Here is a 14479-nt window from a genome sequence, read left to right as displayed (position 1 = left end):
AACCCAAACACGTGACTGCCTCGTCACTGTCTGAATGTACAGCCCCCTAGGTCTTAAAGGCATATGTCTCCAATGCTGGCTGTATCCCTGAACACACAGAGATCTATGGGATTAAAGGCGTGTGCCACCACTGCCACACTCTGTCTATGGCTCTAATAGCTCTGACCCCCGGGCAACTTCATTTATTAACATACAATCAAAATTACATTTCAGTACAATTAGAATTCCACCACAGTGGGTAATCCAGGGGTGTGGTTACATGTGTGTGCAGTGTTCACAAGTGTTAGAGGGCAATGTCCCACTTGAGCTGTCAGGTATCTTCTACCTTTTTTTTTGAGACAAGGTCTCTCATTGTCTTAAAGATTTATCATGTAGGCTGAGTCAGCTGGCAGTGAAGCTCCAGGAATTCTTACATTTCTACTTTTCATCTTACAATCCTGGGATTACAGGAGTATGTTGTTGTTCCTGGCTTTTTACATGGGTTCTATGTCTCTAACCTTGGGACCTCATGCTTGTGAGGCAGACCCTCCACGGATGGCTCACCTTCCTCGTCTCTTACATGGCTCCCTTTAATCATTTTCTGCCTCACACATTTCTTCTTTTGAAGAACCACTGGGACTAACTTTTATGTAGGTGTGCTACTGCAGAAGTAGAATCTGTCTGCATATCCTATTTAACATCTAAAACTTAAAAGACTGTAGTGTTATGTTTACACACCTTTAGCAGTCAAAAGATTATTAATATCCAGGACAAAGGATGAAACATGGCATTCGCATTCGCAGACTGACAGAAAACCCCCAGAGAAGCTGAAATGAAGCCATTAGACAGAAATTAAACAGTTCTTGATCAATCAAACAAGCTGCATGTGTACTTTGTGATGAGGAGCAGAAGAACATGTATTCTACACTTATTGATAAGCAAGTATTTATGGTCAAGATGACAACAGGTAGAATCAGAGTCCTCATCTTGTTGGAGATTCCCCTAGGACAAGACAGAAAGACTGTCATTGGTGATGCTGAGACAAATACAAATTTATTCACTGCATGATATTAACCAAAGAAAAATAATTTATGCCTAATTGGTATACCTATGGCCTATATACATTTATGATGTAAGATGAATTTATCAAGTTGTAAGTAAAATATCAAGTCTAAGAGAAATAAGGAAGATTCAAGAATTGTGTACTAAAAAATTACATGGGGTATGAAAAGCACAGAGATAAGTCATTGTTTTATTGTCTCAAATTCACATATTGAGTTACTCTTTGGAGCTATGATTTTGTGGTTACCAGAGTGTTATTTTGAAAGAAGTTACTTACGCAAACAGGGTATGTGAGGAAATGTGCTAATGCCGGCATCCTTTCACTCGAACTTTGTTTCCACTGAGGTAGTTTTGCAAGTTGATGAAGGATGCAAAAGAAACATTTAATACCACTCATAGCTGTAACTTACAAATTCTTAGTGTTAATACATTAGGCAGTTGGTAAAACCCCAATGACATCCATTCCAGTGTTGCTCTCCATGAAAAAATGGAAGCACTGATAGTTATGTGGACTTTTTAGAAGTTTGAAAAATGCAGTATTAAATGTCTAACACACTGTATTTGAGTTTTCTAAATACATGAATGTAGAATATAAACAGATATGAAAACAAAGGTATTTTGAGGAATGATTGACGTATGGATTTTCTGTTGTAAATTTTTTGTAATCCTTGGTAGATTTAATAAATTGAACATAAAAATCCCCATGTAAATTCTACTAAATTCTCCTTCTGCCTCCAATTTTTGATTTTTACATACTTAAACAGAAAACTCTATCAATTTGTATCTGAAAAATATCTGTAAAGTTAGAAGTATGAAAGGTGTGTGCTAATTTTGTCATCAGTCTTACATTTGTTATTTACAAGAAACAAACTTTTGAAAGTTTTAATTATCTATTGTGATCATTATAATGAGATTCTCTTAACCAAGTCAAATGAGAAAACTTCACAACTTTCCAACTCTAGTTAGCTGAAGAGTGTTTATATATATATTCATAATTTTGCAATCACAAAAGATGCTTCACCTATGAATCAACCTTTTTTGTTTTTGCTAGCATTTACTCAGTTAATTCTTTTCCTAAAAGTGAAGAATGACAAAGACAACTTCTAACCTTTACATTAAAACAACTGAACTAACAAAGAACTGTGAACTTTTGATGGTGACTTTTTTCTATGGGATTTTCTATGGGATTAATGTCTTTGAGATTCAGAGGGAAGGCTGCCTGACCTACCAGTCACAAAAACTGGCTGAGTTGTCACATCCTGGTTATGTTACCCAAACTATCAGAGGGTAATCTTTATAACTTTCAAAATGAAGTGATTAATTTATTTTGTAGAAAAGTCATATTTGAATGCTCTAAAAATAACAAAAATTCAATTAATGAATGATTCTGTATTGTGTGAAAGAGTTGTAATAGTAAAAATACGAGGCATACTTTGCTATTTCTTTACCTTTTTCTTTGTAATAAATGAAGTAAATAGAATGGAAACAACTCACTGATAAGAAGAAAGCAGACCCAATCATTTCTTGTATAAAAACAAAATATTAGTTCATGTCTTCAAAGCCCATGTTAAGGCTTCCTGGCATTCCAGACAGCAAGCAGTGTTCATCATTACCAAAATTATTGTTGTTGAACAAAAGTGAACAAAATTCACAGGTGACAACTTCTTGAAGCATGCCTCCTCATTTTTAATTATAAAATAGCTGAGCTTAAAACTTTATGAAAAGCAAGGCTTGAGATTTTACAGCATTTTTACTACTTATAAACTAGATATAACCAAAGTCTAAAAGGAGGCTGTTTGCGAAGCCTCTGAAATTTGAAACAATGGCCACAACCACGTACCAAGTAGCTCTGTTTCCTGCCTGTCCAGCTGTCTGCTCCCTCAGCCTCTGCAGTCTGGAGGCTTCAGAAAGAAGACAGGAGATGCTCGCCTTATGCAAGATTCCTTTTCTCCTTTGTCTCTTTCTATATTGCTAAGCAAGATATTATTACAATTATTTTTTACCACTTGCTTCTGGGCTAATCCAAACTAGTTCCTACAGCACAGGGGAGTGGTGCAGTCTTCAAAAGTTGACATTTGTCTTTTTATCGTTTTTCCAGTGAATGTCATTATGTGTGCGCATCAGAAAAGCTGAGGCTTGTTGACAGTAATGTTTAACTTCTGTTAAGAGAATTTTTAATTTTTGCAGTGAATAAACTGCAGACACTGTCATTATCAGGTAGTCGTGCATTAATTCCAGTGAAGCTAGCTCAGGGCATATTAACCAGTAGCTATATGTGACATTTTGACTGTATCTATATATAGTGTGGGGTTAATTTTATGTGTCAAGTGGTGTGTTGTTTTGCTAAGTACTAGCCTATCAGTTATTCACTATGTAGACTTTTAAAAAGATATGATTATCATTTACACCGAATTTAAATAGGATGAGCTCTATAATGTAGGTGTGTCTAAGGAAAAAATAGTTTCTAGATGACAGTAACACAGAACTCTGTTGGAGTTTCTTACCTGCTGGCAGACCCCATGGACCCCAGACTCCATTCTGCAGCAACAGCTCTTACGTGGATTTCCAGCCAGCGTCTCTTCCTCTGTCTCTGTCTGTCTGTCTCTGCCTCTGTCTGTCTGTCTGTCTCTCTGTATCCTAGTGTGTTGTTTCTCTAGAGAGATTACTTGAGTACAGAAATATATGTGATATAGCCAAATTACATTATAAAATGACACTATAAAAATATAAAAAAATTTACTTGATCTTGGGATGAAGACAAGGTTATAGGAATGGGGGAAGATTTATTCCTATGCTCTTTAAAATGTAAAGATATTTATTATGACAAAAACTTCAAATTTACTGGGCATGAGAAATGAGAGGCACAAGGCCTCCCACATATTTTTCCTTTCTTTCAAATTAGTGGCCTCTTTTTTCCATTAATTATTGTTAGATGCCTACATGTATATGCACATACATATATGTTCCTAAATACAATCTGCTCAGTCTGTATAATGTTACTTGTGTGTATGTTGTATATATGTTGACAGGGATGATCATTTGCTATTGGACAACCAATTGGTGTGCTCGTCCGTGGGAAAGATTATTTCTCCTACTCCCAGCATTTCTTAGTTGCCTGAAGCTCTTTGTGTAGAGTTGAAGCCATGTGGCGGGAGAGCTTTTCCTGCCAACTTTGGTATGTCTTACTGTTGTCCTTGTTCAGCTCATGCGTTGGTGGTCATGTTGGTGAAATTTTCTGGGCATTTCTCTTTGGGAAGTAGTTATGTAACAAGGGTCTTTTCTTTGCCACATATAATGCAATTTTCTTCCAGTTATTTTGTTTTTGGGTTATATATTAGTTATGTTTTGTATATAATTTTGACTATTCATTGTGTTGTGCATGTTAATCTTCTGTTTTGTTTTCTGTTATATGCTTAGATGAATTTATTGTCCTTATTTGGGGAAATGCATTTTTTAAAGTTTTAGGATATAGTTTAAACAGTATTCCAATTTATTTTTTCCCCAAGTACTTGATTGTTTGAGAGATGAGCCATGATATTCATAATCAGAAGTATTCTTCGTCTCATATTAAATGTTTGTATAATAATGTGTTTCTGGGTTTAAACACAGTACTAGTCCAGAGTTTATTTAAAGTTCCTCTTTCATATACGATATTTGCTATTTACTCAGTGTTTTGGCATGTTTTAATTTCTTCAGTTTAAAAAAAAGGAAATTATGGATCTTTGTTGATTAATGCTATTTGTTTTGTAAGCAAGACTTTAATTTTTCTTGTATGAACCTTAAGAATTCTGTACCAGAATATTAAACACATCATACACAGTAAACGGTTTGCTTGCAGAATGATTTATTGAGGAGGATCAGCACAGTGACAACAGACTCATTTGGAAAGTCTCTGTCAGAAAAAAAGATGAAGATATGTGTCCTTGAATTGCTAACCAACAGCCTAAGAGGAGTACAATATTCATCATTTATGATCTGAAAAAAATTGACAAAAATTCAGGATGTAAATCTTAGCAGAAAGAACATTAAATCAATTCATGTTTCTACATTATTTTTCAAATGAACATATATGTAAAGCTAACATTTTGTTTTAGTCAGCATCAAATATGAGCCAAGAAGCATGTCTGATTTCTTACGTCCCACATGGGTGTTTAGTGACTACCAGGAAGCTTGAACTCTTACATTGGTGAGGACTTCAAATCTGTCTTCTAATAGAAGAGAATCACATGTGTGACATTAAATAGGAAAATTTTAGAATCCAACTTTCAGAAAACTTTTTAATGCTTTATAAATGTTACTTGATTCTCTTTATAGCCTTACTTTCACTAAATTATAATGTTTAGAATGAGCTGAAATGGCACTCATTAAATGTCACAAGAAATGGATTCCTTCAACTCTTGCCCTCTTCCTATCTTTAAAATCTAGTATGGAGTATTTTGCTTTAAGGTAAATTGTTATATAACAAGCCATGGTACCCAGGAAAGTACTGAGATTGTTGGTTTTAAAATTGCTCTTAAATATACTCTGCTACATGACCTCTATTCATAGACATATGTATTTTCTAAGTCTAATACTTGCCTTAAATGCCCACAGTATTTTTCTTTTTTCTTTTCTTTTTTACTTTTCTTGTTGAGTAACTTCTTAAACATCAAGACTACCTTTTAATTCGTTGTGTATTTCTACATGGCCTCCCTTATGTTGCTGCTTCTACATCATTAGGTCATCGGGATCTTCTTTCAGCAATTTGAAGATACCAGAGTCAGTTGTAGAAGAGTCCTCCTTGTGTTTAAGGGTCTCTACTATCGATGTCACTGAAGGAAACTCCTCCGTGTCCTTAGTTACTGATTCTGTTGTATCATTTTCAGATAGATCTTCTGTTGTGTTAGCGGTCGGTTCCTCCACGCTGTTCTTGGTTCCTGAGGCAGGGGCAATGAAGTCATACCTGGATTCAACAGCAGTAAGCAAAACAGAATGGTTCTCTGCCTCATTCACAGTCTCTTTCTCCATCCAAGCATTAACTCCATCAGTCGATTCCTCATCAGTTAAAGCATCTTCTGGGTTATCTTTGGCTTTTTCAGCAGAGTTAGTGAGTTCAAAAACAGTGATAAACTTTTCTTCATCTGAGTCAGATAATTTAGTTGCAGCTTTGGGGGTATCCTCTGAAACAATCAGGTCAGTTTCAGTTGCGTTCTCTTCTGCAACGTTGCTTGTGTCTGGAGGGGTGGTGACCTCTTTTTCAGGAGAGGGAGGCATCTCAGCCTCAGGACTCAAGGAGTCAGTGACCTGGAGAGCTCCATCATCAGGAACGTCGGAATTGGTAGAGGAGTTACCGTCAGCTTCTGTGTTTTCATCTGGAAGTGCAGAGGCATCTTCCGAATCCTCAGTGCTGTCCTCCATTGTGCCAGAGAGCTCAGCAGTAGGTAGGATTTCTTTGTCTCCCGAGTCAATGGTGGCTAAGATGATGTCTTCTTTTGCCATGTTACTGGAAAAATCTATTAAAGAAACAGTACCAACTGGGGAGGAGATGTTTCCCAGTTTCACTGGAATGAAATTTTCAGTAATTGATTCCTTAGTTTTGGAGACTGGAGTTTCAGTCGGAGTAATTTCTTTATCTGAAAGAGTTGTTGACTTCAGAGTGGCCTCGATATCATCTTCCAGCTTGAGCTTTTCCTTTGCCGGTGTGAGCTTGTTGATTGTAGTAGAAAAATCACCATCTGGTGTGCACTCGTTTACTGGAGTAATATGGTCTCCTTCAGAGGTAATGGTTGTTTCTGATTTAGGAATGGTGTTGTCAGCCCCGAAGAAGATGGCTGCTTCCGTTGGTGTTTTACTGCTCTCTCTTGGTGGATGAGAATAAATTTTGGGTGATCCATCTTCAGCCATGAGGCACAGGAGCACTGAGCACTTTCACAGGGCTTCCCTCTGGGCTTAGTGGCATTCCTGGGCAAGTGAGTAGTGACCAGTATAGTGACTGAAGCGCTGGTCATCATGGGGATTGTTACATCAACCACCAAGGTTATGACAAAGGCTCATCTTGTAGGCTGCTTCTGGGCTGTGATTAGATATTTACTAGAATGACTATTAATATTAGAAGAAAATATGATGGAGCTCTGATTACAAAATAGAAATCCACACTAAATATTTTATTTTTAGAGAACTTAGGATTTACCATATTTCTGTTTCAGGTATATTTCTTCTGATGTGACGCTGGTGCTCCTTGGCACAAACACAGTCAAGCTTGCTGGGTACTTTGTGGTTTAGTGTAAATAGTGGAAACTCTGGATGACTGTTTATCAGCATCTTTTTGAGATCAACCATTTTACAAGTAAGTGGCAGTGTATTTTGGGAGACAGAGCCACATTTTCCTGAGATTCATGGTGCTTAAATGTCTAAAATTCAAAAGCACTTTTGGTAGTGAATTAAAAATAGAGAATTACGTAGCAAGACTTCAGTCAGTTTTTTTTCTTCTAAGAGGGAAATTTCATTTTAAGTAATAATGATGATGATGATGATGATGATGATGATAATAAAAGTTAATAGACTGTTAAGGCTTTTCATATTTTTTTCAGTTAACTTGAGAAACAGTGTGCCAAGTATTGTAGGCTTACTTTTTTATAGATCCCCTCCTCCCCGAGTTGTTTCAACCCCAGAAGACTTTTGTGACAGGAGGTTGGTGTCACGTGTCTAAATTCATAAAGCAGCAAGAATCAGAGTTGAAGTAACAGTAGTTGCTCCAGAAGCTATCCACTTCAGATGGAATTTTTATAGTGATACTATGACAGGCAGTAGTTGTACAATTGACTTTAAGGTTTAGCTGATTAGATTAAGGGGAAAGAAATGCAGTGTCAGCCTCTTACCTCCACCCCCCCCCCCCCGCCCCCGAATCAGAGGAAATGGAATTTTCAGACTCACACACATCAAATGTGTAAAAAGTTAGCAGCCTTAGCTCAAGTGGCACAAAATCATTTCTTCATCAGCTCTGGACACAGTGCTCACAGCTTCCTTTTAGTTATGTGGAGGCATAGATCTGATACCAGTCTTTGTAGATATACAAGAATAGATTTTAAGGCACAAATTAAAAAAAAGGAGTAGTTTCTCCAGAAATGTTTTTATGCTTCAGGAGGTTGTCACTACTGATTTTTACAGTGGTTCTTTTTTTTTTGTCTTGTTTTGTTTGTTGATTGTTTGAGACAGAGTCTATCTCCACAGCCTAGCCTAGATTGTCCTTGAATTCAGAATTCTTTTGCCTTGGCTTCGTTAATGTGAGGATTGTAGGCTCCCATCATCATACCAGGTCTCAGTGTCTTTGTTAATATAGGGAATGTCATCAGTGTCACAAACAAGGAAGTTGTAAGATAGGTATAGGTCCAGGTTATTTGTTTTTAAACAGAAATATCAATTAATAGAGGAATACACAGAGTAGAGTCATTCTCTAAATTAGCTATCTTATATGATAGGATATTTGTGTGTTGAGCAGAACTGGAACCATGAAGAAAATATTCTTTCATGAGCATGTAATCTCCAGCTAGCTATGCCAGATGAAGAGATAATCCCATCTTCCTTGTTAAATTCACGACAGCATTTAGTTTTCTGTCTTGTTGTGGTGGTCACATCAACCCTTCTATTACCAGTGTTGCTGTGAGATTGTCACATTGATTATAGCACTCTTATTTCTCTTGAAAGAAAAATGTTTTATCATTATCCCGACCTTCCAAGCTTTTCATTTTTAAAAGAAATATTTTATCTTTTATATAATCTATTAAAATTCACAAAGTATGTAGTGTATCTTAAATCTTGAAATAGACTGTTTTCTTCAGGGAATACAGTGTGAAGAACTATATTCCTTTATAGATCATTAGAATCACAGATATAACTTAAGAACAGAATCGGTTACCATGTATAAATTTTATATGCATGGCAACCTCCTCATAGTTGGAATTCATATCCTACTATTTGGCACACTCCATCGTTTTTTATCAAGGTTTTCAGGTTGCATCGACTCAGGTCTTATTTTGGTACTGTTAACAAAAGCTTGCTTGGTTCATGTGTATCGTTTACTTGCTTGAATTTTGAGGTATTTGGCCTAGTGCTTATGCATTTTTCTAAGAAGTAACTTCTTTGGGTTCAGGATAAAAATTCTTATGTGAATGGAATCTGTTAGCAAAAATGGGAATATTCTTAAAAGTTCTCAGGAAGGCACAGTTATGATTTTCTGGGATAACATTTAGAAACCTTTAAAGTCTGACATCATAATGATGTCCATTGTTGAGACTTCATTTGTTCAGAGAGTATCTTGAGAGCTATCAGGAGATATGGCATGTACAATTTTCAAAGAACCAACTAGTCTAAAAGCAGGATCTTGATTAGACACCAGAATTCCTGCTTAGAAAGAGTTTATATATCTTGAAAAATTTTTTTTTTTTTAGTTAGCAAAGAAAAAAATGAGTTTTTATTTTTTCTCAAGACAGGCTCTCACTATGTAGTCATGGATGTTCTGAAACTATGTAGACCAGACTGGTATTAAACTCACAGAAATCCACCTGCCTCTGCCTCCCAAGTGATGGGATTAAAGTCATGCGGCATTATACCCAGCTTAATTTCTTATTTTAACTGAATCGATTATCATTCATATAAAGTCATCAGAGCAGTCTTTTTCACTCAGAAAGCAGTTCCCATCTTCAGAGACACTAGGTGAGCCATCCCAGCTGGGGAATTGTCAGCTAACACCTAAGTTTTGTCATCTTTCCATTCAGTGGTTGGAATGTTGGGCACATGTCTTAGGTTGTGCTGTTCTCAGGAATCACTGTTTCATTGTTCACAAGAAAAATGACATTTGCAGCACTGTAGACATTTGTAGTAATAGTCTTTATGTGTAACTAATGAACATAATCTTAATATGTGTCTGCCTCTACACTGTAGTCAATAGATTTTCTTTCTCAGCAAAGAGTTTGTGAATGATATTCTTATTCCTTGACACTTGAAATTCAGTATTTTCTTTTTCAAGATTGGCTATACTAAATTCCTTCTGAAAATATTCTTCTGTTATCTCATAGATAAGATGAAGGTTCTTTAGTAGGAGGTGTGAATTTTCTCATGGAGTTGGTTTCATGAGAAACAGAACTATTTCAGAGGGATCCTTGAGAACATGCAAGTTTTTTTTTTCTTTTTTTTGAGACAGGGTTTCTCTGTGTAGCTTTGCGCCTCTCCTGGAACTCACTTGGTAGCCCAGGCTGGCCTCGAACTCACAGAGATCCACCTGGCTTTGCCTCCCAAGTGCTGGGATTAAAGGCGTGTGCCACCACCACCCGGCGAGAACGTACAAGTTTTAACAGTAGCTTTAGAGGCATGTATAGGATCTTTACTGACTAACTTATCATCAGTAATAATGTTTTTATTCTCAAGATATGGACAGAAGCTGACGTTTTTGTAGAGGTTTTGTTTCCATTTAGGTAACTGTATCATTTCTATTACATTTGCATCTATAAAGTGGCGTACCCCACATACAGTAGTTGTGTGTTCCACTGTAGAAGCTTTAGTCATGTCTTACGTTATGCTGGAACTTTTGTCCATCATGTTCATTAGGTTAAAAATAATAGAAAACTTGATGAAGTTGTCTTTGGCTTTGACTTAAGATTGCTAGAAGATCAGTACCAAACATGCTGTCCCTGATGTCAGCAGGGGGAAGATATATTTGATAAGTTTGATACCAGCAGCATTGTTGGAAGAGCCAGTGGCATCAGCTTGGGAAACAGTGTACACCAAAAAAAAAATCATGTAAGATTATTTGGTGTATATTATTTTTTTCCTTGTTGAGACATTTCCACCAATTAAGTAAATTTGATCTGAAAATAGGCTCTGATGCTGCTTGTTTTAACATTATTGAGTGGTGTAGGTTTGTAACTTTTAGAATATTAAGAGTATGTCTTCTTCAGTGGTACATTAGCAATTAGAATGGAAGTTTCAAGAAATCAATCAAATCACACACACACACACACACACACACACACACACACACACACAATTTTTAGAGAGATGACACTTTCTGATTATAGAAGACAGACTGGTCAATATTACCATTGTCCTAATTGAGAGAGTAGACATTTTGGCTTAGTGGAAGTTACCTTTCAGAAAAAGGGAATTAATATCTGTGTTTATTAAAAACTCTGCATTTTCATAGAAATCAGTGAAAATCAGAACTAAAAGAGAACCACTAAGCCTTGAATCAGATACCATAATAAATCTGCTCCATTTTCAGTAAAAGCAGATATATTGGAAGTAGTAGTATTTGCTTCCATGGGCATAAAAACCTTATAAACAATAGGGACTTTGTATTTCCTAAGAAAGCCATGACAATTTTTTGATAGCTTGATTAGAAGTGTCCATTGTGATTCCCTGTCTGAAAAGAAAATGACTGGTGGTTATTTCCTCAGTCAGCATTTCCATAGAGAATTGCATTGTCACCATTAACATTAGTTGCATTTTCTCCAAAATATGTATTGTTAGAAAAAATAGAAGAAAAATTCTGACATACATCAGTTAGGAAATGAGCTATGGATCTATGAGCCTTGGGACTCTCACAGTCTCCTGCATCTCGGAAGACAATGGCACCAGGATCAAAGTTCTTGTTCTGTTCTCTAGAAGTTATAGCTTACCAACTTTCACTTGTTTGTATCTCTGAAGGTGTTGCTTTATATAGATCATATAAAGCATCAACTGTGGTGTGTTATACATGATATGCACTTGTCTTTTGGAATATCTGAGTATATTCATTTTAATAAAGGTCTTTTTTTGCTTTACTTATTAATTCAAAGACGCAATTATATGAAATATGTTCACAATCACTATCATCAGTTATAATATCCATGCAGTACAATATAATCAGCAGAGTTTTTCCCAAGAAGAGATGTCATCTACATTTTCGGACATTTATGCAGAAATGAAAGAGAAGATAAATTTTATCTAGAGAGTGGGATTTGAGGTAATTTTCATTCTCAAGGGAAGCATAATCATTAAATGAATTAGTGCAATCAGTCATTGTTTCCAACATAATTGAACATGCAGCTACAGTATTAGTAAAAAAGTCATTTGTTAGTGGTCCAGAGGTTTCAAGATATTCAGTGGAGGCATCAGGAATGACTCCATGCTTTGCAAAATTTTGTAGAGCCAGAGATTCTTTGAATCTATTATTATCTTCACCAGGCTCCACAGACTTTCCTTCATAACTGTTGTCAGTATCAAGAATGATGGCATCTTCTATGCTTTGCATTGCATTCATTGGTGATAAAGGGAATGAAGCCATGTTGCTTAAATCTTCAGAATCATCAGTGAAGGAAAACTTATCATTAGAGACAACATCAAACTCAGCCAAAGGAATATGGCTGTCCTGTGAATGTGGCATCTCTGCCATAATATTTTCTCTCTCCATAGTAGATGATGAATCTGCATTATTATTTATAGATTTTCTGAGAATATTTGCTGAAGTTTTATGAGGAAACATTGAATTTAAGGTGAGGGGATACACAAGCCTGTTTGAGGTCTGATGACTTAGCTTCCTTGATTATCAGTTTCATCAATGAGATCAATGTATTCATTGACATCTGTTGGTATGAGAATTCACCCAAGGGTATATCTCCATTGAGTGTAGAATCCATGGTTAATTTTTCAGGTAGATATTCATGCTTTCAGTTGTTGGTAGAAGTGGGGATTCTCCAGATCTACCATTTTCATCAGGTGGCATCGCACCACCCCAATCACTGTTCTTCTCAGATGAAAGACTAGTTATAGCAGTTCCAGTATTAGTTTCCTTTACTTGTGAGGAAGAGGATGACTCTTTAAGGATTTTTGCCTCAGAATAGTCATAATCAAAAGGAAATCCACTCTCTGGGTTGATGATGACTGGAAATAAAGGCACAGTGGTGTCTTCTGAATTGTAAGTCTCTATTGTTGAAGTTTTATTTTTATTATTCTCTGACTTTAGTGACATTGTGGCTTTGGCTTCCCACAGGACATTGAAAGCTGTGGATGAGAGCCCTTTGCTAGGGAGCTGTTTTCTGCCTGTGACTGTAGTTGACTCTATGGTAAGACCAGTGCTTTCTCTTGGGAATTCCCTTCTTTCTCCTGTAGCTGTCCTTGGTTCTGAGTGAGAAGTGTGGATGTTCTCATTGTCCCCTCTTTCACTTCTGCTTATGCTGCCCGCTTTTAGAGTGAAACCTTCTGAAAAGTTGGGAGAAAATTTGCCATTCTTGTCAGTTAGAAAGTGGGTAGCCATGGATTTTGGTGGCTTATTATAGAACGGGGCAGGCAAATCTTGGACAAAAGCACCATTATTGTCAGGATCAGAATTTCTTCCTTGTAAGAACCACACTTTGTACTTTTGTTCATACTTGGGCTCAACAGGATTTTCTTCTGGTGGATTCTCAGTGACATGTGTTGAGGGAAAGGAAACAGGAGTTCCAGTTTCTCTGTAGAGAAGTCCTTGAATAATGGTAGGCTTTCTTATTGTAGGGCTCTTTTCTTCTTCAGCATAGAATGTATTTTCCCTTGATAGATTTTCAAGTGCACTCTCATGAGGATCAATGGTGGTGAGGTCCATATTATTTGCTTTGTTTTTCCCCACCTGGAACTCCACCTGTGACTCTGCTGAAGAGTCCTCCATGAAAGAAATGACTTCATCTAAAGTCACATCATTATTTTCTATAGAAGTTACATGTTTCCCCCCATCTAAGATGTTACTTAGGTCTTCTATAAAGGCTGTCTCATCAGGTGAAAGGACCTCATTGTCTGATAGAGCAAGTATACCATCATGTATAAAAGAGTCATCAGTCATTTTTGTAGTTATCTCTCCTATAATGAGTGCTGGGTCAAGTTTAGAATTGCTGTTTTTAATAAAGCCAGTAGGAGAAAAGGCCATTTTTATGGGTAAGTGATAGAATTTAGTGTAAGAATTTGTGCTCAGCCAATCCAAGTTACCAAAAGGAAGTAGATCTCTAGCCTGAACCTGTGTCAGCTTGGTTGTACTCACAGTGGACCCAGGATAAAATGTTTCTCTTGAATTTTCCAGTTCTTTCTGTTGAGTAGAAGTAACTACAGGTTTAGAAAGGAGTGGAGTAGTTTGCATTTTAGCTGAAGTTTTCTCCAGTCCTACCCTGTCTCTTGGACCCTGCAGCCACTCAGAAGCTTATATTAATTAAAACTGCTCAGCCTTTAGTTCAGACCTACCACTGACTAGCTCTTACACTTAAACTCAGCCCATTTCTGTTAACCTATATAGTGCCACATGTTCTGTGGCTTTACCTGTGTGCTCGTTACATGCTGCTCCCTGCATGGCTGGCTGGCGTCTGCTGACTCAGCCTTCCTCTTCCCAGAATTCTCCTTGTCTGTTTATCCCACCTGTACTTCCTGCCTGGCTACTGGCCAATCAGTGTTTTATTTATCAACC

At 36.8% G+C, this 14479-nt stretch overlaps 1 protein-coding gene across 1 annotated transcript; it reads right to left on the bottom strand.

Moving 5' to 3' along the window:
• Positions 1–4868: 4868 nt before the first annotated feature.
• Cabs1 (calcium binding protein, spermatid associated 1) lies at positions 4869–8323 on the bottom strand. The gene is made up of 2 exons (XM_006991644.4): positions 5620–8323; positions 4869–5016 (listed from the first exon to the last, which is right to left on the bottom strand). Exon 1 carries the CDS (start codon positions 6922–6924, stop codon positions 5749–5751), a length of 1176 nt encoding a protein of 391 aa, XP_006991706.1. The 5' UTR covers positions 6925–8323; the 3' UTR covers positions 4869–5016; positions 5620–5748.
• Between the last annotated feature and the right edge of the window lie 6156 nt (positions 8324–14479).

The sequence above is a fragment of the Peromyscus maniculatus genome, chromosome 10, assembly GCF_049852395.1.
Source record: "Peromyscus maniculatus bairdii isolate BWxNUB_F1_BW_parent chromosome 10, HU_Pman_BW_mat_3.1, whole genome shotgun sequence".
NCBI classification, from domain to species: domain Eukaryota; kingdom Metazoa; phylum Chordata; class Mammalia; order Rodentia; family Cricetidae; genus Peromyscus; species Peromyscus maniculatus.
This window is presented reverse-complemented; position numbering and strand designations above follow the sequence as displayed.

What these genes read in the sequence shown, in the direction of transcription:
- Cabs1 (XM_006991644.4), bottom strand. Translation starts at nt 6,924, where the DNA reads ATGGCTGAAGATGGATCACCCAAAATTTATTCTCATCCACCAAGAGAG.